We start from the raw sequence: 27,050 nt of genomic DNA, 5'->3' as shown, positions 1-27,050 counted from the left end.
ATAGGAAAAGTTCGATTTTGATTAACGTATTGGTACAGTTGATGGAGCCCTGCTAACCGGAAATTACAGTATTGTCTCCATCACGCTACGTTCAGCGTTTTGTAATTTGCTCGTGCCGCTTACGAAAACCGATGTGTACAAGATGTGTTTTCTCTGTATTTTACAGGTGCTGAAGCTGATTTATTCGTGGGTCAAGCAGGAGCCGGTCACCATCGCCGCAGAGGAATGCGAGGTGGCCCTCGCGACAGCGGTAGATTGGTACAACTTCTGCCGGGAAGTTGCGGAGGTTTTCGTCTCCCAAAATCAGGACATCAAGTTAGGTGGTGAAGGAATGCACGTCGAGGTGACGATCGGCGCACGTTTCAGAGTTTGCCGAAAAGTCTATGTCTATATTAATGTTATTTCGTTTTCAGATCGATGAGACCTTCACCAGGAGGCGAAAATACAACCGCGGCCGCGTAGGTGTAGGCACACAAATTACTATATTTGGTGCCTACTGTCGGGAAACGAGAGAGCTGATGTACTGGCATGTAAGTGGTAGCAAAACATTATTTCCTTTTTATTTGTTGTTATCGAGGAAGGTTCCCTGTCCGGCAGACATTTGCACATTTTACAGGAATGGTGTTATATTTTGTCGTATTATTTCAGGTGGACAACAAAAGCAGAAGAGTTCTGTGGAGCCACATGCTCAGATACATCGCTCCAAAATCCATCATTGTTTCCGACAGCGCGGCCCAGTATCGCGGTTGTACGGCTTTGGGCTTCTCGGGACATAAGATCGTCAATCACAGCCGGCAGGGACCCGGGAGGTGAGAAGGATTAAAGTGTGCTATGTGTTAATTGAAAGGTATGAACGGGGTGATGGAGACGCGACATTTATGTTTTTTCTGTGCAGATTCGTCGACACGGATGATCCCGAGGCCCACACTCAGAACATCGAGTGTAGAAATCGCTGGCTGAAGAAGTCCATAAAGTCGCTCCGCACGGACAGGAGCCTGCAAAGTTACGCCTGCACATACGTGTACAGGACGCGGTTCCTGTCCCAGTCGCCAACAACATCGGCGAAATTCCGGCAGTTCATCGGGGACATCGTGGCCGTCTACCCGGGCCCCGGTCGCCAGGGTCTCCAACTCCAGACGATCAGTGTGCCCGCGGATGAACATCTGCCGCCCGACGAGCCATATTTCGATGTTTCCGTGCACGAGGGCGACGAAGAGGAACGGCAGGGGGATGACGACCGCCCAGTGAGTATTACAGCTTGTGTATAGTGCGCGTGAACAAAGGATACTTGTTTGCGGATGTGAATCCTGGATTATGTGACTTTTCAGATAACATCGGGCACCACCACCACCACCACCACCTTCGTCATCGACCCCCAGGACCTAGCCGAGGCGGGGACCAGCGGCCTCACCCCGTCCTCACCTACGCAACATCAGGATCCAGCTAGGCGTCGCCAGGTAGCGAGAGGACGTCGCGGAAGACCCAAGAGGAGACGCTGTTGAAGGTGAGTGGAGGATCTGTTTTCTTTCCGTCGTCAGTTAGAATGTGATAGAGATAGAGAAATGAAATCGTGCACGGTTTAGGTGTGAGCAGCATCTGTTTTCTTTCCATCGGAAGTTAGAATGTGATAGAGATAGCGAAATAGAAGCGCGCTCGGTATAGAGCGGCGGCGGAGAAAGCGTTGCCGAATTAGCGGTAATAATCGGTCTTTTCTTTGGTCTTTGTCGATAAAAGTGTGGTTAGAATACGGCTTGCTGCCTGTTAGACACGCAATAGGCTTAGCAGAGAGAAAGCGAGCGAGGTGCGAATCCCCATGGCGCTCCCCGGAAGTGGCGGTCGAAAGGTGCCGATCCTCGTGTTTTGGGACGTTTTGGGAGTGTCTAGTAGGTTCTAAAAAACGGCAAAAAATGCCATAGTTTCGAGATTTAGTTCCGAAAATTTTCACTTTTGAATTTTACCCCATTTTTGAGGGTCTCAAATTTTCCACATAGTCATTTTTGGGGGGCCTATATCTCGCGAAGGGTCGCCCGTACGGCCATGGTTCCTTTGACTTTTTTGTTCCTATCGATATGCTCTACAGCTCTGTCAAAGTCCCAATTTGCTACATTTGTCCTAGAATTGTGCCCCAATAAGACACTAAAATAACTTCACCCAAAGGGTTGTAGAGCGTTAAAATGTCCAAGAGAGGTAATAAAACTTCACTATCACGATCTTTCACTTATAACACGCCCCTCATGGGAGCTGTTTAAGAGACTATCTCTAGTAACGTTCGAAATTTAATGTCTTTTACTTTAAATCTTAATTTATTTTACTACAGTCTATCACAGAGTCACTCTATTTTTTAATATTATCGATATTTTCACTCACTTTTACGCCTTATCTCTCGTAACACAATCGGTGTAGACACTCCAACTTCAGTTTTCAATAAAGTTCGAAAAAATATTCCAAAATTTTTCAAAAAATCCAACAGGATACTCTTCTCTAACTCACCAAACCACTAAATATCGTTTATCCGATCAAAAAAGTCACAAAATAAAGTCAGAATCGTTTAACAAGAACTACTCACAAAAGCTCACCAGTACTGGCGAGATAAGAACAGATACTAGTGGTATAAAAGTTTGAATTTTGCCTAACCCTAACAATGTCAGGTAGATTTCCTTCACAGCAAGCAAAACAAGTTCCAAGATAGCATTGCAGAGACAGCCTGTTATATCCCGCAGGCCGCCAAAGAAAAGGCAAGAGAAAAATGTGCATTTATTAATTAACCACAGTATTTACATCAAAAACTAACATAATACATAAACCGACAATGTGTTAAAGTAAAAAACATAATTCATAAAACAAAAATTCACAAACTTTGTTAGTTACCCGACAATCAAACAAAATAACAAAGGGAAATATAGGTAAGTACAATTTCATATATAAAACATTCCAAAATGGTGAAAATTTACAATTATAAATTTTTCCTTTAGATTTAAACAAAAAGCAACATCGCTGAAAACACAAATCAACAAATACAAGGTAAGTACATTCAATTTAAAATTACCAATCATCATTAAATTTAATCTCATCATTATAAACTTTGAAAATTGCTTCCGCCCCTCTATATATAGCAAATATTTCTCTCATTTACCGACATTTTTTCGAAGTCACTCCTTATTTTATAACACAATTCCTGCTTTAGTTTTACAATTAAAAGAGACGCGTTCCATAGCCTTCTCTCAAATGTTAAAAGGCATCTACATTTCCACAAAATTCTCTTAACAAGAGCTATACAGCAATTTATTAGGTATACATTTTGGTTCCTTACATTAATATTTATCTGATATTTAACATTATACCAACTTATATTCGTTTTCCAAACCCTTGAGACCCAGGACCAACTTGCCCTTGCGATTGGACACTCGTAAAAAATATGAATAATTGATTCCGTCCCTTTACACCTTGTACATTTTTCGTCACGAACTCTATGATAAAGTCTAAGATATTCTTTACTCATTACCACATTGGATAGGATTCTCCAAGATATTTCCACATATTCGACAGGTAAACTAAAAATATTTTTCCAAATTCTCGACCAATCAAAACTAGTGTTCTCCATATTTCTGTTAACATGTTGTCTATGAATTAAACGATATATCTGCATAGGTCTTATTTTCCTGTCAAAATTAATTCCCCCACTATGTTCATTAACAATTTTCCTCAATATCTCTCTCCATTTTTTATATTTTTTCTTATTCGATATTATAAAAGGGAATCCTTCATCCAATCCAGCAATATATTTGGAGATCGGTCCTAATATATATTGTACCAAATAAAACAAAGGATGGTTTTTTCTCTTAGTATATTTATCATTATACTCAATTGTAAGGAGTATTCTAAATCTTTAAAATCGATCATCCCCCATCCTCCCTCATTGATGTCGTTCCTCATGATTTTTCTACTCATTGGTTCAAAACTACTATTCCACAAATACATATAAATAACTCTCTCGATTTCTTTAATATTTTGTTTATCCAAATTTGTAACATGGTTTATAAATAAATTTTGGTATTATAATTCTATTAATAACCTGCACTCTCTCAGGCATATACAACCAAATATTCGACCAGTCTTCAATCTCAAGTTTTATTTTACTTTTAATTTCATCTAAATTCTTATCATTAGCATTCTCACCAAACCAAACCCCGAGCACTTTCATAGTATTTACAATTCAATATCCCCTTGTGACCTACTAATATTCCCAACCACATCCATAATTTTACATTTGTTTTTATTAATTTTCATACCGGTAAATTCACAGAAATTATTTAATTTTAATAAAATTCTATTTAAACTTAAACTATTTACCAGTAGAAACGTGATATCGTCTGCGTGTGTTATATATGAGACTTTTTCATTCATTCCAGGAATATAAATAGATTCGATAAGATTATCATTTTTAATTGTTCTTAATAACGTCTCAATATAAATAGTGAATAATGCCATCGAACTGGGGCACCCTTGCCTAACCCCTATATTACATTTTATTTCCTCAGACATTTCACCATTTAAATAAATACATGTACTCGGGGCTTGATATAACCGCTTAATAAACCAGATTTCGTTATCATTTAATCCATAATTACTTAAGAATTTCCACAAAGCATATCTATTGACTGTGTCGAATGCATGCTTGACATCAATGGAGAGGAGGGACAATGTTACATTTCTCTCTTTATAATATTCTTGTATAAGTCTTAGAAAAACCGTATTGTTTTGTATCCTTCTTTTTTTAACTCCCGCACTTTGAGTATTTCCAATGTAACTTTTAAAAACCAACTCGAGCCTTTTTGCCATCACAATGCTATAAACCTTAAAATCCATATTAAGTAAAGTAATAGGTCTATAATGTAAAACCCCTTTATCCATTTTATCGTTCTTCCCAATTAAAACCATCTTTCCGTGACAAAAAAAGTCACTAAAAACATTAAAATTGTAAAGTTTATATAATACATCAATAAAACTTTCATTAAAATATTTAAAACATTCCGCATTAATTTTATCACATCCTGGTGCCTTGTGTGTATGGAGAGACTGGATTGCTTCTCTAATATCATCTTTTGTTATTTCTGCATTAATTATATTTTGCGTTTTCTCCTTTACAGGTTCTATACTAGCTAAGATCTCCATACCCAACTGTTCATCCAGTTGTATATCTTGAAACAAGTAAGTATAGTAAGAATGAAACTTCTTTATTATCTCATTTGTATTTTCTATCCTACAACCAAACTCATCTACAATCCTTTCTATATCTATATTCTCTCGCATTTTACCCTTTTTTTCAAATACTGCTTTCTCTGCCTCTCGTTTTATACTACATCTATTCATTTTATATCGGATATAATTTTCCTTATTTTTATTATCAAGTTCCCTCGTAATTTCTCTCTCTATCCTCTCAATTTCACTCTCATTATTTTTTAAAATCGAATGGGTTAAACTTCTTTGTAACCTTTTTATCTTATTAAATTTTTCCTTTTTATTTTTCCTCCATACTTTCTCTGCTTCTCTAATTATATTCCCTTTTAACTTTGCCCATCTCTCCCAATCTATATCGTACCTACTATTATCAATCATTTCCTTCATTCTACTAACAAAGGTTTCATTCTCTAATATTTCTTTCGTTATTCTTACCCTTTTTTCTCTTCTATCTTTTCTTCCTATTTTCACATTCATTTCTACCATTTTGTGATTAGTTAATCTTCTATGCTCTGTATAAATTTCATAACACTTAATATCAAGTACACTATTTATTGTTTTAGATACATATACTCGATCCAGCCTCTCCTTCACACCACGCCCCTTCCATGTATAGCCTGAATAAAATGGATAAAAACTTCTAAAAACATCGTATAACTTAAAATCATCTATAATACATCTTAAAACATTCCTAGACCTATCATAATTAATCGGACCGTTCTTATCTAAAACATCTAACACACAATTAAAATCTCCCATTATAATAACATCCCTCCCTACCCTTAAAAACCCTGTAAAAGATCTAAAAAACTCTTTCTGTTCAAAGGCCCGAGTCGGCGCATATATGCTCATAAATCTAAAGAATCTATCTCCAATACTAACATCAACCGCAATTATTCTCCCATCAACATCAGTACAAAAATCCTGTACCTTAATCGTTTTTTTAATTAATAATAATACACCTGTACTTTTCCGCATCGCAAATGAGGCATATATATTATATTGTACAAAAATCTTTCTTAAATTTTCTTATATCATCAAAATCTTTAATGTTAGTGTCCTGGATCCCAAGTACTTCTATATGATTAGTTAAAACCAAATTCATCAGATAAATTTGCTTTCCTGTGTCCCGCATACCCGAAATGTTTACAGATCTAATATTTATAAGTTTACTATCCATTATCTGTTTGTTATTTCTGTGTTCTCTTTTGCATCTCACTCAACGCTATATCCCTTGCTTTTCTCCAATTTTTGATCATTTCCTCTTTAAATTTCTGATCCTTTGTCATTTCTCCTACTTTCTCTACTTCTAATAACGTTTTCTTTGTCTGTTGTTTCTTTCCCCCTGTACTACGTCTCTTTATACTACTACTTCTCGTTTCCATTTCCTTTAATTCATTTCCCTCTTCATATTCTTTTACCATTTGTTTAACTCTATTCTGTTCACCCTCTCTATCACTTCTGTCACCTCTATCACTTTCTTGTTCCTCCATTCTCATCGCAACTACAACTAGTTCTTTAGTTATACTCTGTGTTATTTCTTTCTCTCTTTGAACTATTTCTCCCTCTTTCTCCTTTTCCCTCTCTCGTCTCCACCTATCCAAACTCCTCTCCCTCCTCCGTTCTAAACTAACTTTCCTCGGACCTTTTTTACAGATTTCAGAAAATAACGGCGTAGGACAAGCTTCCCCTTTACTGTGTTTATTTTTACAATTGTAACATGCGTCACAGTCCTTAATTAAATGTTCTGTACTATTACAACGGTAACATGATTTAATCATACATTCTCTAGCCTCATGTTCAAAACTATTACACTTATAACATTCCTTTCTTGCTCCTACGTAATACAATATAACTCTTCTCCCTAAAATCTTCATCGTAGTTGGTATCCTATTCCGAGTAATAATTGACACTCTAAATACACCTGTTCTAACAGTAGTGTTCAGATGATGATTAACAAGAACATTAACAACTTTACCAAATTTCCCCATTACTTTCTTAATTAACATTACATCCGCCTCAACCGGTACATATCGAATTGTTACTACAACTAAATTGACTTCTACACACTCTATATTATAAAATTTATCTTCCACCTTTATCACCTGTCCAACCAGTTTTTCTTTTTCACCAACACTTGACAATCCAATTTTTATCACTCCCCTAGGCTTGTAACACACTTGTTTAACACTTGTAGCCTTGTTTAGTTTTTCTTCTATCGTTTTTATCAGTTCCATAGTCTCAATCTTTTCTTCACTAATTATTCTTACTGATGTTATTGATGAATATCTCTTTATCTTTTCAGATTCTTCCTCCATCCTGGTTTCTCGTGCTGTTTCCTGTAGTTCCTCCATCTCATCATCCGGATCGGTTGTGGCCGCATCGGGACTCTGACGACCACTGACTTGACCCATCGTGGATAGACAGAAGAGAATCCTGCCTACCTAGGGTCCCTCCAGGAGAAAAATCGCTCGCTGACGGAGAAATCTCTTCCATCTAACGACGTTGGCGCTCGGCCAAGGTGTTAAAACAGTCAGTAGAACTCCAAAAAAAACTAAAACAAACTCACCAAAACGGGCTGTAGAAACCTTAAAATGTCCAATAGAGGCAATAAAACTTCCAGTAAACATCCAAGCACTCCAAATTTCCAAAGTCCAAAAACTTCCGAGAAAGTCGGCAAAAAGATGAAAAATCACTAAAAACACAAAAAATTGCTATAACAAGAACTGTGTGTCAAAATTTGTAGATATATTAAGTGTGCCTAATCAAGTACATTTCCTTCACAGATGCAGGAGCGATCACATGTATATGCCAGTGCCAGAATCAGAGGAGGAGGAGCGATAATCACCAACACCGACCAGGTCGAAATTCCTACCTGCGACCCAAACCCATGAAGATATTTATTTATATTTCAATTTAGGCCTTATACAAACTTAATAAAGTATCGACACAACATAAAAAGTAATCACAAAATAATCCCGACAATATATAATTATTACATGGTAAGTATTGTTATTTACAGTATTAATTACAATTTTAAAATTTCATAAAATTGTTATAATTTCAAAATATGATAATTTATAAACCCGAAAATTAAAGACAAATATTATTTACAAATTTTGTTACTATAATAACACACTAGATTTAAAAATGAAATACAACAGTTAATAGCGAATACAATAACTACATGCATATTTAAACAAGAACATAGAATATAAATATAAATTTAAATAGAATTATAAACTCTTTAACAATTTTTAAGCAGAACATGAAATGTATAACAATAAATTCAAACATTTAAAAAGGCAAAAGTGCCAAAAAACTTTTAAAACTAAACAAAATTTCAATCATCACAAAACACAATACAATTATTAGTCATTTTCCAAATGACATCAGTTCCATTATAGTTTCTATTAAATTCACCCTCACTCATGTTCTTTAAGTCACTTTTTATCTTATATGCAGCTTCTTCTTTTATTTTGGTCACAATTAACGTTGCGTTCCATCTACGTTTCTCATATACCTGACAACATCTCGCGTTCCACAATATCCTTTTAACTAATGCGATCATCCATATTAACATGTAACGGTTGGGATTTCTAGTCTTAAAATCTAAAAAGTATTTTATATTGTTCCATGTTATATTTGTTTTCCAGATCTTATTAAACCACATCCATATTTGTTGGGCCAGACAGCAATCAAAGAATAAATGAATCATAGTTTCTCTATTACCACATCTTAAGCAACGGGCATCTCGACCGTGATGGTACGTAGCTATGAAATCTTTAGTCATAACAATGTTAAGTAGCATTTTCCAGGTGAGTTTCAACCACTCAGGCGGGAGGTCATTGACATTTCTCCATACCTGTGTCCAATTAATACTAGAGTTAATCATAATATAATTTAATTCCTGTTTATGGATTATATCATAAATTAGTTTGGGTTGAATCTTAATTGCATTATGAATAATGCTCCCATGACTATCCATTATCTCATTTATTATCTTCCTCTAGTTTCTATATTTCTTATTATTATTTATTAAAAAGGGGTACTGACCTCCCACCTGAGTAATTCTTTTAACAGTCGGTCCTAGTATATATTGAATTAGATAACACACTGGATGATCATATTTCTTTAGGGCATTAATCATGTGACTAATTTGCAATGAGCTCTCTAGGCTTTTAATCTCCCACACTCTCCATCCCCCGTTGTTCCTCTCATTTGTCATCATTTTTCTATTTTAGGGTTCGTAAGTATTCATCCAAATATATTCGTAAATAACTGCATTTATTTTTTTAATATCATCAGTCGTCAAATTTGTATAGTATAACATATATATAATAGATGCAATAGCAATTTTAATTATAATCACGACGCGCTCTGGAAGATATAACCAATTGATTTTCCAATCTTCAATTACATTTTTAATTTTATCAATCATATCTTCTAAATTATTTTTATTACTCTCTTTTCCTACCCACACACCGAGCACCTTCATATTATCAACTTTCTGTATTTTCATTGATTCACATTCCATATCCCCGTAAATACTAAGAATCTTAGATTTATTTTCATTTATTCGCATACCTGTAAGTTTACTAAACATCCGAATTGTATCAATAATTCTTTCCTGACTCTTTTTATCTACCATCAAAAAGTTTATATCATCAGCGTGTGCATAAAACTTAGTTATTATTTTATTATCAGGGATATAGATCGGTTCAATCTTTTTATCATCTAATACATTCTGTAAAAGTACATTTATATAGATCGTAAACAAAATCATGGAGCAGGGGCAACCCTGTCTCGCCCCTGCTCCACATTTAATATCCCTTGATCGTTGTCTATTTACATAAATAAAGGTGCTCGGTGCATGGTATAGCTTTTTAATTTGTTCAATTTCTTCTTTATTTAAACCATAACTTTCTAACATTCTCCAGAGCACGTCGCGATTTACCGTATCAAATGCTTTCTGTACATCTACAGAGAGGATGGAGAGTGGGGATTTTCTCTTTGTATAAATTGCCTGTATTAATCTCAAAAATACAATATTGTCTTGAATTGATCTTCCTTTTATACCAGCTGTTTGAGTGCTCACTATACAATCACGAAAGAGTGCCTCAAGTCTCTTAGCAATTACGGTACTAAAAATCTTATAATCTAGGTTTAAAAGAGTTATAGGTCTAAAATTAGTGACAACTTTATCCGAATCATCCTTTTTATGTATTAAAATCATCTTTCCGTAAGTAAAATTGCTGCCAAAAGGGCTATAATTAAAAAGTGTATATAAATAATCTGTAAAGTTTTCACTAAAAAATTTGTATAATTCACTAGTTAATAAGTCATCGCCGGGAGCTTTACTATTCTTTAACGACTGAATCGCATCTCGAATTTCATCTTTAGTAATAATTTTATTTATAATATTTTCATTTATTTGTTTCACAGGTTTAATCCCTTTCTCCTACATATCTCTGCAAAAAAGGGAGCAGGACAATCTTTTTCCCTATCATGTATTGTCTTACAGTAGTAACACGCTGGACAGTCACGAATTAGATGCGTACTTTCGCCACATCTGTGGCACAACTTTATATTACAGTTTGCTATTTCATGTTCGTAACTATTACATCGTCTACATTGTTTCTTTTGGCCTACATGTATTAATTGAATCTTTTTTCCAAAGATTTCAATATAATTGGGTATACATTTATGTGTTGATAACAACACTCTATATATTCCCATTTTCACATTCGTTCCCATATATTTATTAACCTTAATATTAACTACTTTACCGTAAGCCGACAAAATTTCCGATAACAATATTTCATCTACTTCAACCGGAACTAGTCTAACCGTCACAAGTATCAATTCTGCCTCTAAACTCTCACATATATAAACAAAATTTTCTACCTTGATCTCACGTCCCAGAAGATTTATCTTATCGTTTACAGTCTTTAGTCCAATCTCAACTATGTTTCTCGGATGGTAGCATATCTGTTCCACTGTTTCTTTCTTTCCCAAAATGTTTTCTATAACTTCAATCAGTTCCATTGTATTTAAATGTTCCTTAGAGTTTATATGCACTGACTGAATTTCTGAATATTTCCTTATTTTCTCCTTTTCCTTTTGCATCATATTCTCTTTCCTTTTTCCAATGGCTGTTACTCCTTCACTCGCTTCATCGCCCTCACCAGTAGATATACTCGTCACCATTTCACCAAAATCATCATTTCCAATGCCATCTCCATGTGTTACTCGCACTAAATTTACTTGACATGTCGGGAGGACTACACTTCCTCCCTGATCATCACTATCTTCAGCCCAACTCGTCGAGGGACCGGGATTACCCCTCAGGTGATCCAAGGGCTCAGTTGCCTCTAACACCAGATCCGAACTTTCCATCGAACGATCCAAAGACTGGGATCCACTCCTCGACGGTGTCTGACTCTCTGGTGGACGGGAACGACTCGTCGAGGGAACAGGGCTTCCCCTCTGATGGTCTGGAAGCCTGGAATGGCTTACAGGTGGGGCCATCCTACCTAGCTGGCAGTCCATAGGATGGGAAGGACTCGTCGGGGGAACAGGACTTCCCCCAGTATGGTCCAAAGATCGAGGTCGAGTTTGACTTGCCGACAGGAGGGATTTTCCCGTCTGGCGGTCCATACCAACCAAGTCGGCAACAAAAAAGTTCAAAAAGCACTCACCAAGCACCAAGTCTACAACTTTCTATCCACTTCACTTATCCAAACCACTCGACATTTCCAAATCAGGTATCAGTTCCACAGCACAACACAGCAACTTCCAATAGTGATCTAAAAGGCACAAAATAAAGAACAAAGAACACACTTTAATCTTGGCCAAGAAGGCCGAGAAGCGATAAAAAACACCTCAAAGGTGCCGACAGGCCAAGTGTGGAGACATACAATACACCTGCGGTGTGTCCAGGTAATGTCATTTGGCAAATATCCGTTAATACACACGAAAGAACGTCAGGAAACGATAGGTGACGGTGCAAAAGGCTACAGGAAATATCACGATTTGCATGGGTGACGCCTGACAACGGCATAAAACTCCTGTTGGTCACCAATCATCACAGGAGGAAATTATGCCGCAGTCCGTACCCGCGTTGCATCGTGCTAATACCGATAGCATCTCGATGCTAAATATTTTTTCGCTTGCAAAATATATTAGAAATTTCTGTATTTAACGTAGAATATTTGCCGATTCGATATTACAATATATTCAATGCAATAAGTTTGAAACAATTCGGTTTTATCCGTTATTTTAGAAAAATGCCGTGCTCCTTCATTACTTCAATGTATAGAGTGAGGCTTACCTTTCCTGGGGTTTCTACGTGCAGGCCATGCATGTTGTCCACAGTAGTCACACTCTGAAAAAATTGCACATTTAATTTTTCTTCAATAACTTCGAATCGCTGATTAGCGATTTTGACCAAAAGCACGGAAAGGTCGAGATCGCACCGCTCTTCTTCATCGTAGCGTGCCAGAACTATGCGGCGATGGCGGTATTTCGCTTTCCACATTTCCTCTTACCATTTCTTCTGCAATTCGCCAGATTTCTGTTCCATGCTCTGCCATGCTTGGAATATGTTTTCCTATAGCTGTGATCGCTTATCTGGCATCTTCCGTGAAGGAAATGTACCTGTAAAAAGAAAAAAAAATTTTTTTTTTTAATTTTTTCTTTATATTTTTTATTTTTATTTTCTCCCCAAAGGGGGGTGGGCTGTCTCAGGCGATAGTGCCAGGCCTGAGCAACCCGCGGCGGGGAGGGAGCAAGCCCCCTTTCCCGCCCAATTCCAAAAATCAGGTTAATATCGAAGGTCTCCGATGGAAACCGTATCAGATATCAAGCTGATAAGAACAGATTTGAAAATGTTTTATTGAAGACTAATAAAATATACAAGGGTTTTAAATTTGGAGAATGGTTGAATACAGTCAAGTGGTATGTGCCATAAGAGTGATAATTATCGCATCCATGGGCTCATAGCCAGCCAAGATATTACAGTGGAGGGTGGGTATTTACATATGATGCAAATCGTGACCATGGGCTCGTAGCCAGCCGTGATACGACAGTGGAGGGCAGAGGTAATATGTACAATAACAGAAAGAGTAATCCCGACCATGGGCACATAGCCAGCCGTGATCCGACAACAAGTATAGGGGTATGTACAATGGGATGAGAGAGATCCCGGAGAGAGGCATGTAGCCAGCCGTGATGAGAGCGACGCGATAGTCCAGGGGTTGCAGATATAGTACTAGTGGGAAGGTATGTTGTTCCTGTGGTGGGCGGTGGCTTGATGGTTGGAGGAGCGTATGCCGTATATGAGATGATTACAGTAGATCTCTCTGCTCCGTTTGATACAATCGCTCACCATCAGCTTGGTCATCATTTTAGCGTATTTACGACTGATGCCAAGACGTTGGATGACGGCGATGTTTGCAAGATCGAAGCCTCCCAGCGAGCCTAAGATAAAGGCGTTGCAGTACGTGTCATAGCCCTGTTGCCTTAGGTGCTGTGTGATGGCATAGCATTTGCTAACCTTGGTGTTACGGGCGACGTCGAAGGCATTACATCCGTTCTCGAAAGGTACCGCAACGTCAATAATTTTTTCTATATCAATACTCTTTCATTTTACCTTTTTTCTCAAAAACGGCTTTTTCTGCTTCTCTTTTTATGCTATACTTATTTAATTTATACTATATATAACTCTCCTTATTTTTCTGATCTATTTCTTTCATAATTTCTTTCTCTATTCTATTTATTTCTATTTCTTTTCTATTTATTATTGCATCTGTTAATTCTCTTTGTAACCTTTTTAATTTAACAAACCTTTCTTTTTTCTTTCTATCCCATACCTCTTCAATTTCTCTATAAATCTTTTCCTTTATTTCTACCCATTCTTTCCAATTTACATTCTCTTTCTTGTTTTCTATCATTACCCTTATCTTATTTACAAAATCTTCATCATCTAAAATCTCCTTTGTTATCTTAACTCTTTTCTTTCTCCTATCTCTCTTACTCATTTTAATTGTTACATCTACCATCTTATGATCAGTTAACCTTCTCTGTTCTGTGTGTACTGAGTAACAAATAATATTTTCCACCTGATCAATACTTTTAGACACACATATGCGATCCAGCCTCTCCATTACTCCACGTCCCTCCCATGTAAAACCCTGATAACACGCATACATTTCCCTAAAAACATCGTATAAATTAAAATCATCAATAATACCCCTTAAAACATTCCGCGACCCATCGTAAAAGATGGGACCGTTTTTATCCAAATTATCTAATACACAATTAAAATCTCCCATTAAAATTATTTCTCTCCCGACCCTTAAAAACTCACTTAAATTCCTAAAAAAATCCTTCCACTCATAGACTCGAGTTGGTGCATATATACTTAAAATTCTAAAAAACCGATCTCCAACATTTATATCGACTGCTATTAAACGTCCATTATTATCTGTTTTAAAGTCCTGTACACTTATATTTTTCTTTACCATCAAAATTGTTCCAGTACTCTTTCTAGTCGCAAAAGAAGCGTAAATATTATAGTGAGTAAATATCTTTCTCAACATTATAATATCATATATATCCTTAATATTTGTGTCTTGCAAACCCAAAATATGTATCTCATTTGTAATCATCATATTAACTAGATAAATTTGTTTACTAACATCACGTAGACCGGAAATATTAACAAAACGAATAATTATTCTTTGGTGTTCAGCCATTATCTTGTTTTTCTTGTGTTTGACCTATTTTTTTAGCTTTCTCTATATTCGAAGGAAATATAGATGGCTGTCTAGATTCTATTTTCGCTTTATTCATTCGTATAGCGCTCTGCTTCATTTGAAAGTCTGGATCATGCTCCATCTGCTTTATTGCCCTCTTAACCTGTTTTTTTCCTACACTCGATCCTCGCTTTCTACCTCTTTTACCTTCCGGTGTTTGTTCCGGTGCCCTTTCCATTCTTTCTACCATTCCTTTAACTTTCCCGCTATTAACTATTTCTCTTGTATCTATCTTTTCTGTAACCACTACTAACTCTGGTGACAAAAGCTCCTCCATTCCTTGTTCTTTCTGTCTCTGTTCCTCTTTTTCTATCTCATTTTGCCTTTCCTTTTTCCATCTTTCTATACTTCATTCCCTTCTCCTTTCCAGACTCTGTTTTCGTGGACCTATTTTACAAATATCAGCGAAAGTTAATACCGGGCACCTATCACCTTTATCATGTATTTTTCTACAATTATAACAGACATTGCAGTCTTTAACTAGATGCATTTTGCCCCCGCATCTATAACATTTCTTGATAGAGCACTCTCTCGCTTCATGTTCAAAATCACCGCATTTGAAACACTCTTTTTTACATCCAACATAATAAACCTGAACTCTCCTCCCTAACATCTCCATTACGGTAGGAATTCTTTTCCTTGTTATTATAATCACGCGAACAACACCCGTTCTCACTTGTGTTTGGGAATACAACCCAATATAGACATTTACAATTTTACCAAATTTCGAAAATATTTCTCTGATTAAACTCTCGTCTGCCTCGTAAGGCATATATCTTACAGTAACTACAATTAAATCCGTTTCTAAACTTTCTATCACATAATTTTTATCTTCCACCTGAATTTCTTGACCGACAAGTCTCTCTTTTTCTTCTACTGTAGAAACACCTATTACTATTACTCCTCTAGGACGATAGCATACTTGCCTCACACTTCCTGTTGTTTTTAACTTCTCTTCCACTACCTTTATCAATTCATTCGTGTCTATTCTTTCTTGACTGATGATCCGCACTGATTTTATTGATGAATATTTATTTATTTTTTCAGCCTCTTCCTCTCCCTCTTCTTCCTCCGCCGGTTCATGTTGCATCAAATCCATTGATTCTTCCAGACCGGGAGCAACCGCGTCGGGACTACGGCGGAAACTACAACTAGCCGACGACCCATCGTGGATGGAAGGAGACCTTCCCCTTCCACCTAGGGCCTCCATAGAGGAGAATTTTCTAACTAATGGAGTGCTTACTTCCATCCATTAACTTCTTAAGTATAACTAACTCAATACAAGTCTACTAGAAGAGAAACTTCTCGAAGCCACGCCTTCCCACGGGAGCTGTTCAGGTGAGTATCACCAGAAAAGTCAAAAAAATAAAGTTTCTTAGCTTTAAACTTATTGTAGTTTATTCCTTTCGGTTCTAAAGTCACTCTATTCTATTTTACATCAAAAACAGCTACTCACATTGTCTCTTTATCGCTCTAGACACACTCAATATCGTTGACACTCCAAGATCACTTTATGGCAATTTCTCGAAAAATAATTTAATTTTCGCTAAATTTCGACGGGATGTTGTTCTCCTACTCCTCCGATAACCAAATAACACAAATTTAGTAGAAATAAACGCTGTAGAAGCTCACAAATGATGAACAGTAACTACTCACAAAAGTTCACCACCACCCTGGTGATAAAAACAAATACTTTTTAATTAAAGTTTATTTAAAATACTTCAACAGTAGTTACATATTCCAGCACTTAGGCTGTATTTTTACAATCTTTTATAATTCTTACAATATATTGGTTTCAGATAAATACACAGGCAAGTGTTGATATTCACAGAACTACTACCGACAATTTGAAACGCGTATATACAGGGAGTGTTTATACAAAAAATGTACAGAAGTAATTGTCGGATAGAGTGTAACGATGATGAGAAAACATCTAACATGCGAGTTGCATTAAAGAAATGGATATATTGATAAATTCATTGTACAATAGTGTTGAAAAGTAACAAAAAGAGAAAGCGCGACAATTGATTTCTTGCAAACGTTTTACATTAGTGGTTACAACAGAGATTAGTCTCGGCTAAGCTTGAATAGTGATCATAAAACATTTATATTAGAAATACATTATTATGCTGAGGGTTGTTACGGACAGATAGTAGCAATATAAAATGATAGACAGTACAGTAATGGCATTAATGCCATTTATCGTTCAAAATATAGTTTTTGTTGTCATATTTGAAGATGGTGTTTGCAGTACCTTTGTATAGATTGTTGAAGTCCCTTTCGCTGAAGAACTTGTTGTCTGCTTGTAGTTTGAGGGATGCATCATCGCGAATTTTGTTGGCAATAAGAGTGGCATTCCACCTCTTGTTTTCGAAGATGAAAGCACATCTTGCCTTCCAAAGAGTTCTTTTTGTGAGTGCTATCATCCAGTTAATACAATAGTGATTTTGGTTTTTTACAGGGAAGTCATAGTGATACTTTATGCAATGCCAATTGATATTCGTATTAAAAATTTTATTAATCTATGCCCAAACTTGGGTAGCGATGGGGCATTCATAAAAGATGTGAAAAGAATTCTCTATTTTACCGCATCTTGGACAGTAGGTGCTTCTCATATGCTGGTGTGTGTGAAGGTAGTCTTTTGACATGATGATGTTGTTTATCAGCCTCCAGGAAATCTCCTTCCACTCTGCTGGAAGGTTGGCGATGTTGGCCCAGGTTTTATTCCACTTTACATTTGGATCATTATATTTGTATTCTGCCACTGTTGATGGATGATATTGTAGATATGTGTTGGTCTGCATTTAAATTTGGCTGTGTTTATATCACTGTTGTTGTCAGCAAAAGTGTTGATGATTTTTCTCCAGTTTCTGTACTTCTTGTTGCTGTTGATTATGAAAGGCTTATTGTCTTTTGTGTTATCGATGCGTTTAATGGTGGGGCCCAGGATGTAACAGATAATGTCACAAATTGGATGGTTTTTATTAATAGTGTTGTTCAGGATATTAGCTACTTGTAGAGCAACTTCTAGCTCTTTAATATCCCAGATTTTCCAACCACCTTGTTCTATTTTATTTTTCATTATATTTCTCTTCAGCGGCTCGAAGTCCTTTTGCCAAATAAACTTGAATATTATCTTTTCAATGATTTTTTGGTCGTTTTTGCTGAGATCAGTGATGTAAAGATTGTATATTACCTTTGCAAAGAGGACTTTGTTTGTGAGGGTGACTCTCTCTGGTAGATATAGCCATATATGTTCCCATTTTTTAATTTCATCTTTGATTTTGTTTGTAATGTTTTCTAAATTTTTCTGTTTTTTGTCCTTGCCATACCATACACCCAAGATGTTTATGTTGTTTACATTTTTATAGGAACTATTGTTATGATTTAATGAACCAAAGATGTTAATGATTTTACTTTTATCTGTGTTTATTTTCATGCCTGTGACATTAGAGAAGATATTTAGCTTTTGGTTTATTCTGTTGATTGCAATGTTGTCTGTAATGAAGAAATTTATGTCGTCAGCATGTGCGACATATTTGACTTTGCTTTTTGCACCTGGAATATAAATGGGTGGTATGTGTTTATCTTCATTTATCATGATTAGCATAGCTTCGATGTAAATGCTGAAGAGTATCATTGAGCACGGGCAGCCTTGTCTGACTCCCGCCTCACAGTTTATAGTCTCAGATATGTTATTGTTGATATTGACATAGGTTTTGGGGAGTCTGTATAAAAGTTGGATTTTGTCAATCTCACTATCATTGACACCGAAGGCTTTCATTATGTCCCATAGGATCTCTATTTACAGTGTCGAACGCCTTTTCGACATCTATGGATAGTATAGCGAGGTTGGCTTTTCTTTTTGTATAAATTTCTTGTATGAGGTTTAGATACATAATGTTATTCTGGATCGTTCTCTTTTTAATACCTGCACTTTGGGTGTTACTGATATGGTTCTGGAAGAGCTGTTCAATTCTATTGGCTATGATGTGACTATAGGTTTTGTAGTCTATGTTTAACAGGGTAATGGGTCTGTAGTCGCCCATTTGTCCTCCTTGGTTGCCTTTTTTATTTATAAGTTTTATTGTACCTTTGTTGAAATTTTTGCTACAGCTTTTTTCGTTATATAGTTTTTCAAGTATTTCTGTGATGATTTGTTTAAAGAAGCGATAAAATTCAGCTGGAAGTCCATCTTCTCCAGGGGCTTTTCTAATGTGTAGGCTGTCAATTGCTTTGTTAATTTCTTCTTTAGTTATTACCTTGTTGATTATATTATTTTCTGTATCTTTTACTGGGATGATGTTTTTACTTATTTCATTCCAAAGCTTTCTATCTGTGTTCTGTTTTTTGTACAGATTGTTGTAAAAGTTCTGAAATTCTTTGATTATGACAGATTCATCTGTGATGATTTGGTTCTTGATTATTAGATGGTTTAGATCCAGGGTCTCTTTTGCTTTGTTTTTCTTTTTGAAGATGATGTTTTCTGCTGTTCTTTTAATTCCTAATTTGTTTATTTTGTAATTAATATAGTTTTCTTTGATTTTATTTTCTCTTTCCTCAGTTATTTCTTTTTCCAGCTTATTGATCTCTTCATTGTTATTTTTAAAAATTTGATAGCTTAATTTTCTTTGAAGTTGTTTTGTTCTATTAAAATTTTTTTTTAATGTTTAGCCATGTATTTTTTATTATTTTATTGATCTCTTTTTTATCATATTCCCATTGTTCCCAACTAGTATTGACTTTATTTTTGTTGAGGATGTTTATGACGTTGGTTTGGAAGTCTTCGTTGATAAGGATTTCAGTTGATAGTTTTATTTTTGTCTGTCTTTTTTTGGGAGTCTCTATTATAAGTTGTAGATTTAGCATTTTGTGGTCAGTTATTTTCTCATTATTATTCATCGAGGTCCAGGTTTGAATGTCTTTTATGTTGTTGATTTTATTACTCAGGTAAATTCTGTCCAATCTTTCACATATTCCTCTCCCCTCCCATGTGTAGCCAGGGTGATCAGGATATATGTATCTGTATGTGTCACTAAACTCATGGCTAGTAATAATGTCTTTTAATATTTTTCTAGAGCCGTCTGGGAAGATTGGGCCATTTTTGTCAATTTGACCGATAACACAGTTGAAGTCGCCTGCTATAATTATTTGTCTTCCTCCCAGAAAATAGTTTGGCAGTGTGTTAAATAGGTCCTTTCTACTGGTAACTTGGGGTGGTGCATAGATATTGATTATTTTCATCAGATTATTATTAACCTCAAAGTCCACTGCTAGTATTCTCCCATTTGCGTCAGTTTTAAAGTCGTTAACTTTTAAATTCTTTTTATCATTGTAATAACTCCTGAGCTTCTCCTAGTGGCAAAGGCTGAATAAATGTTGTATTGAGGAAATACTTTCCTTAGATTTCTAAGGTCCCAGAAGTCATAGATATTTGTGTCTTGTATACATAGAATATCAGTCTTATTTGTGCTAAGAAGATTAAGGATGCATATTTGCTTTTTTTCGTCTCTAAACCCAGTGATGTTGATGGTTTTTATATTTATAGTTGTAGACGCGAATTTATTGATTAGTTGCTTGCCCCTCTATTCTTTTGCTTTTTCTAGTGCCTCTTTTCTCAACTTTTGTGATTACTTTTTCTACTTTTTCTATAATTTCTTTGCCAGTTAGGCTGGCATCGAGGCTAATTGATAGTATTTTCTCTCTGACTGATGTTGCCCTATCATCCTCTTCTATTCTTTCTTCGATTGTATTTTTATTTGACTCAGTTATTTCATTTATTTCTCTATTTTGTGTCTTTTCTATTTCATTATTACTTTCATCCTTTTTTTTTAAGATACTCTTTTTTTTGTTGTTGCTATTTATTTTTTGTTCTTCCCCATTATATTGGGTCTCCTCAATTTTGTTGTTTTCCTCTTTGTTATCCTCTGTTACTAAATCTTTTTCATTTTGTTCTTGTGTCTTTATTCTTTCTAAGCTTATCTCCCTCCTTTTTTGCTTATTTTTGTCCCTACCACTATATTTACATAATTCTACGTAGGATAATTTGGGGCATTGCTCATTTCTATTATGTTCCTGTTTACAATTCTAACAGAGTGGACAGTTTTTGATCAGGTGATTTGGGCTTTTGCAGCGATAACACAACCTGATTTGACAATCCTTTATTTCATGTTGGGGGCTTCTGCACCGTCAACATTGCTTCTTTTTACCAGCATAATGTAATTCAACTTTATCTCCTAGTATCTCTATGTTATGCGGTATAACTTTCCTTGTTTTTAAAATAACTCTGTAAATCCCTGTTTTGATTTTTCTCCCCTTATAAGTGTTAGTATTAACGAGCACTTTTAGGACATTGCCGTATCGCGATAGTGCACCCCTCACTATATCATTATCTGCCTCACTTGGTACATAACGTAAGGTCACGGTAAGAAGGTTTTCATCAAGACTTTCACAAAGGTAATATAAATCTCTTACCTTTATATTATGTCCCATCAGTTTATCCTTAGCTTTAAGGGTAGTGAGTCCAACTTCCACTATGTTTGGGTATTTAAAGCAAACTTGCTTGACAAATCCATCGTCCCCGATAATGTTCTCGCACGCTTCGATGACTTCTGGACTGGACAGTTTTTCATTTGCCGTGAAGCGGATTGTTCGTTTTGTCGTATATCTCTCTATAAGTTCATCAGAGTCTATAAGGGGTTCTTTTTCCTGTTGATCTGCTGGGTCATAGTGATGGTCAGCATTCGTGGGTGTGGGAACCCTCACCGGAGATCCTTCTAGAAAGGTGTTATTACTCTCACTTAGATATGGTTAATCACATTCAAGTTCCGCCAAGTCTGGACGTCCCTTGGTTGCTTGGGCATAGGTCGGTGTTGACTGCTGGTTATCCATTGTGACACGGATAAGATGCGGCACTGACATTAACACGCAGGAAAATGCCTGGAGACACTACACACACAACACAGGAGATGATGACCAGGAAGCAAGACAAAACACACAGAACACAAACACTAGTATCCAAATGTATCCACCAGAGCAACGTAGATGAACACAGGGCACATGCCAAACTAGCAGGCGCAGTAATAAACGCAGTCTTGACTGGCTAAGATCAAAAGAGGGAGCCGAATCAAAGGAGTCAGAGATAACCATTGGGTGAAGATCCCAAGAAGGGGGGAAGAAAAAGAAGAAAGGGAGGGAAATGGAGCAGGGGGTAGCAGCGAGCTGCTCTCCCCTTAGATAGCAACAGTGTTGCCAATTGATCCGCGAATACACAATGTGTTTCAATCGTGCAGGCAGATCGCTTGGCGGAAGTGAGAAGGTATTAGAATAGTGAAAAGGTCAATAAAACGAATTACTTACCAAAGATACTTTTACTTTTAATTAAAGTTTATTAATTATCAAAAAAGCAAGTACATAGAAGTAGCGTCATGATGATGTTACACTTACAGCAGAGTTATTTTTACAATGATAATTAGCCACAATACCCTTATAAGGTTAAATATAAGATATATACAAATATATACATAAATGAGTATTTGTGGCTATCGAACAATATGCTGGAGACTTGTACGTTACAACCATCGTGAATGATAATAGTACAGATATGATTAATACATTATTACATAGAAGTATGCTACAGCTAGTAGAAAATTTGTATACAGGTTACTACAAAAATACATTCTATTACATTGGTTCATAGATGGCACTACTGGCAAGGGGGGTAGTGCGTAGACAGTTCACACACAGGTCACTGCTTGATTAAATTTAGCTAAGTCCAGTCATCGCTGAATATATATCGGGTGGTTTCTTCTTTCCAGATGACATTGAAAGTCCCGTGGTAGAGTTGATTGAAGTCCTTTTCAGTAAGGAGTTTGATGTCATTTTGTATTTTTAGGTTGGCTTCTTCCTTGATCTTTTTTATACACACGGCGGGGTTCCATTTTTTATTTTCGAAGAGGAGAGCGCACCTTGCTTTCCAGATAGTTCTCTTTATGAGAGCTACCATCCAGTTAAGACTATAGATGTTGTAATTGGTACTAGGGAAGTCAGAGTGGTACATGATGTTCTTCCAGTTTAGAGTAATATTAAAGATGTTATTAAACCAGGTCCACGTGCGGTAAGCGGTGGAACATTCATAAAATAAATGGTAGGTACTTTCGTCTCTGGTGCAGCGCGGACACTTGGCACTTCTTAGAAGGTGATAATTGTGCAGGTACTCTTTTGTCATTGTAACATTGTTTATGATGCGCCACGTGGTCTCCTTCCATTCCGGTGGGAGCCTGCTCACGTTGATCCAGCATTCTTTCCATTCAACAGAGTTGTCTACGAGATTGGGATTGTGATGTTGAGGATGGTTACTTCTGTATATTATACTGGGTTTTAACTTGTCTATAGTTATATTAGTTGTTATTAGACTTTTAATCGTGGATCTCCATTGGCTGTAATGGTTGCTATTGTCGAGCAGGAACGGTCTATTTGTTAGTTCATTGGACAGATGTTTAGTGATGGGTCCAAGGATGTAGATAGCTAGGTCCTCGAGAGGATGTTGCTTTTGAAGGATTGCGTTAATCAGGTTGGATAGTTGTAATGCTTGTTCTAACGTTTTGACATCCCATATTCGCCACCCTCCTTGATCGATTTCATTCTTCATTATGCCTCTCTTTAGTGGCTCAAAGTCTTTTGTCCAGATGTATTTAAAGATTAGTTTTTCTATTATTTTGATTTCTTTTTTATCTAAATTGGTGGTGTAGAGGGTGTACATTATTTTAGCAAATAGTACTTTGTTTACAATTATCGTGTGTTCTGGCAGGTAAAGCCAAATTTTTTCCCAATTTTCTATTGCTTTTTCTAGTTTGGACTTCATCTCTTTCATGTTATTCTTGTTTTTATCCTTCCCATACCATATTCCTAGTATCTTTTTATTGTTAGTCACTTTGAACGTTAAGCTATCTATGTTGTTGTGGCCGTAAACTTTAATAATGCTACTTTTATTTTTATTTATTTTCATACCAGTGGTGTCACAGAATTTATTGAGTGATAGGGTAATTCTATTTAGAGATACGTTGTCGTTGATGAAGAAGTTGATATCATCGGCATGCGCCGCATATTTGATCTTCTTGCTAACACCTGGAATATATATGGGAGTGATCAGGTTGTCATTATTAATTAGGTTAAGTAGTCCCTCTATGTATATCGTGAAGAGGACCATGGAACTTGGGTAGCCTTGCCTTACTCCCGCTTCACACTTGATATATTCCGACTCTTTTCCATTGATAACTATCTTTGTCTTGGGGTTAATATAGAGATACTTAATTTTGTTGATTTCCTTTTCGTTTAGACCTAGGCAGGCTAACATGCGCTACAAGATCTCCCTGTTGACCGTATCGAAGGCCTTCTCTACGTCAACAGTGAGGATAGAGAGAGGTGCCTTCCTTTTGGTGTAGATATCTTGTATTAAGTTGATAAACATCGTGTTGTCTTGGATGGTGCGACCTTTTATACCTGCTGTTTGTGTTGAGCCAACATAGTTACGAATGATACCCTCTAGTCTTGTTGCGATGATTATACTGTAGATTTTGTAATCAGTATTCAATATGGTAATAGGTCTGTAGTCGCCTACTTGACCGGTGATGCTGCCCTTCTTGTTGATCAGATTCATCTTGCCTAGGCTAAAATCCGTGTTGTTGATTTCGTTATTATAGAGTTTGTAGAGGATTTCGGTCATGTCATCCTTAAAGTATTTGTAAATTTCCGCTGGGAGACCGTCTATCCCAGGGGCTTTTCTAGTATTTAGCTCTTCTATTGCATTGCTGATGTCTTTCTTTGTGATTTCCCTATTGATTATGTTATCATTTTCATTTTTTGCTGACTTGATTTCTTTTTTTATACTTTTCCATTGATCCCACTTTGTATTAGGCTTTTGATATAAGTTGTTGTAGAAATACGGAATTCATTTATGATTTTGTCTTCATCATCCGTTTGGGTGCCGTTGATTATTAGGCTGTTTATCGCTGCTGACTCTTCCGGTTTCGGTTTTTTTTTTAATAGTATCTTTTCCGCGAACCTCTCTATCCCTAGCCTGCTCATCCTGTGGTTCATGTAGTTTTCCTTAATCCTATCTTCCATTTCTTTACTAATTTCTTGTTCAATCTGTTTTGCCTCTTCTTTATGGTTCCTAATGATTTTGTTGCTAAGCTGTCTTTGTAGTTTTTTCAGTCTATTAAAATTATTTTTTTATTCTTAGCCATGTTTTGTTAGTAATGTCTATGATTTTACTTTTAGTTATCTTCCAGGTCTGCCATGTGACGTTTGTTTTTAACTCATCGAGGGTGTTTTTAAGCTCTTGCTGGTAGGCAGTGTCGAAGAGGATGGTGTTATTTATCTTAACTTTATTAGTACGTCTTTTTTTGATATCGGAAGTTAAGGTCAAGCTTATGAGCTTGTGATCGGATAGTTTTTTCCATAGTTAGTTAGTTGGCAGCTATTGAAGCATTCAGTTTTGCCTGCATCTCTACTGAGGTAAATTCTGTCAAGACGTTCTTTGATACCCCTACCTTCCCAGGTGTAATCCTCCGCTTGAGGGTAGAGCATACGAAAAGCGTCTTTGAGGTCGTAGCTTTCAATAAAGTCTTTTAGGATATCACGAGAACCATCTGGGTGAAGGCAAATGTTTTTGTCTTTTTGATTTAGAACGCAATTAAAGTCCTTTCCTATAATGAAGTCCCTTCCCCCGATTATGTAGTTGGGAAGACAATTAAAAAGGGCTTTATGATCAGCAAGCTGGGGAGGAGCATAGATGTTGATTATCCTTAGTAATTTACTATTAAAGTTGATGTCCACAGAAAGGATTCTCCCGTTCGTATCTGTTCTAAAGTCATTTATTTTGATGTATTTCCGAACCATCGTAATGACGCCGGAGCCTCTCCTAGGGGCGAAGGATATGTAGATGTTATAGTTGATAAAGATTTTTCTTAATTTCCTTAAGTCGTAGAAGTCATAACAGTTGGTGTCTTGTAGCATAAGAATGTCTGTGTTGTCTGTTAACGTAAGGTCGAGTAGATATATCTGTTTAGCCTCATCTCTCATTTCCGATATATTAAGGGATTTTATATTGATTTTATTGGGTCTGAATATTGTTACTTGTTTGCGCAGTTATTCTTTTGCTCTTTCTTAACTTCTTTTTATCTGCGACGGTTATGACCTTTTCTACTTTCTCTATTAACTCATTTTTAGTAAGGCTCGCGTCAAGACTTATTGAGAGTATTTTCTCTCTTACAACCGCGGCATTCTTATGTTCTTCTATTTTCTCTTCTACACTTTCATCTTTATTAGTAAGATCAATATTATCGTTTTGACTATTTGTTACTATCTGGACCTCATCATTTTCCTGACTATCTGTTATCTCTTTTTTATTTTTACTTTCCTGGTTTTCATCAGGTGTTTGGTTATCGACACTCTTTTCTTGTGTGCCTTCATTCTCTTTACCCTCCCTCTCTTTCTCTTGTTGTATTTTTATTCTCTCTAGGCTTTTTTCCCTTTTCCTAGCTTTTATTTTGTTTCTTCCTCCTGATCTATAGATTTCGTCTTTTGTTGGTTCCGGGCATCTCTCCTCTCTACTATGTATTTGGCCACAATTATAGCAATTGGGGCAGTCTCTTATGAGGTGGTGGGGGCTTTTGCATCTGTGACATAGTTTCATAGTGCAATCTTTTATTTCGTGGGTCAGGCTCCCACAGCGCCAACATTGCTTTTTTCTCCCCATGTATTGTAACTCAACCTTGCTTCCCAGAATCTCTATAAAGTTAGGAAGGAGCTTTCTCGTTTTTATTAGTACCCTATAAGTACCTGTTTTAAATTTTCTGTTGTTTACTGTAACAGTGTGAACCAGTACCTTACTGACTTTCCCGTATACCGATAGAACGCTCTTAACTATCTCTTGTCCGCCTCATTAGGTACAAACCTAACAGTGACCATAAGAAGGTCCTCGTCGAGGCT

At 36.3% G+C, this 27,050-nt stretch overlaps 2 protein-coding genes, 1 long non-coding RNA gene and 1 other non-coding gene across 5 annotated transcripts; 2 read left to right on the top strand and 2 right to left on the bottom strand.

Moving 5' to 3' along the window:
* Positions 1–105: 105 nt before the first annotated feature.
* LOC111635526 lies at positions 106–1,241 on the top strand. 2 transcript variants are annotated; one of them, XM_023380516.1, is made up of 3 exons: positions 106–343; positions 414–530; positions 649–1,241. In XM_023380516.1, exons 1-3 carry the CDS (start codon positions 143–145, stop codon positions 811–813), a joined length of 483 nt encoding a protein of 160 aa, XP_023236284.1. In that variant the 5' UTR covers positions 106–142; the 3' UTR covers positions 814–1,241. The 2 variants fall into 2 exon arrangements, with proteins under 2 accessions (XP_023236284.1, XP_023236283.1); XM_023380515.1 differs by having other exon boundaries at positions 414–1,241.
* Positions 1,242–1,384: 143 nt separating this feature from the next.
* On the top strand, positions 1,385–17,087 carry LOC111635523. The gene is made up of 6 exons (XR_002758394.1): positions 1,385–1,504; positions 2,973–3,021; positions 5,148–5,208; positions 7,544–8,240; positions 8,895–9,004; positions 16,104–17,087. It is a non-coding gene; the product is annotated as an uncharacterized LOC111635523 (long non-coding RNA).
* LOC111635527 lies at positions 12,969–13,154 on the bottom strand. Its single transcript, XR_002758395.1, has one exon. It is a non-coding gene; the product is annotated as a U2 spliceosomal RNA (small nuclear RNA).
* A 5,737-nt stretch (positions 17,088–22,824) lies between the features above and the next one.
* Positions 22,825–24,411, bottom strand: LOC111635519. Its single transcript, XM_023380503.1, has one exon. The coding sequence runs from the start codon at positions 24,409–24,411 to the stop codon at positions 22,825–22,827; it is 1,587 nt and encodes a 528-aa protein (XP_023236271.1).
* Between the last annotated feature and the right edge of the window lie 2,639 nt (positions 24,412–27,050).

The sequence above is a fragment of the Centruroides sculpturatus genome, unplaced genomic scaffold (assembly GCF_000671375.1).
Source record: "Centruroides sculpturatus isolate CEXI.00-Female unplaced genomic scaffold, Cexi_2.0 scaffold990, whole genome shotgun sequence".
NCBI lineage: Eukaryota > Metazoa > Arthropoda > Arachnida > Scorpiones > Buthidae > Centruroides > Centruroides sculpturatus.
The sequence above is the reverse complement of the archived record's forward strand: the minus strand, read 5'-3'. Positions and strand labels throughout refer to the sequence as shown.

What these genes read in the sequence shown, in the direction of transcription:
- LOC111635526 (XM_023380515.1), top strand. Translation starts at nt 143, where the DNA reads ATGTGTTTTCTCTGTATTTTACAGGTGCTGAAGCTGATTTATTCGTGG. An exon ending in GTGAAGGAATGCACGTCGAG is followed by an intron (nt 344 to 413) that starts GTGACGATCGGC and finishes TTTCGTTTTCAG; the next exon opens with ATCGATGAGACCTTCACCAG.
- LOC111635519 (XM_023380503.1), bottom strand. Translation starts at nt 24,411, where the DNA reads ATGTTAGCCTGCCTAGGTCTAAACGAAAAGGAAATCAACAAAATTAAG.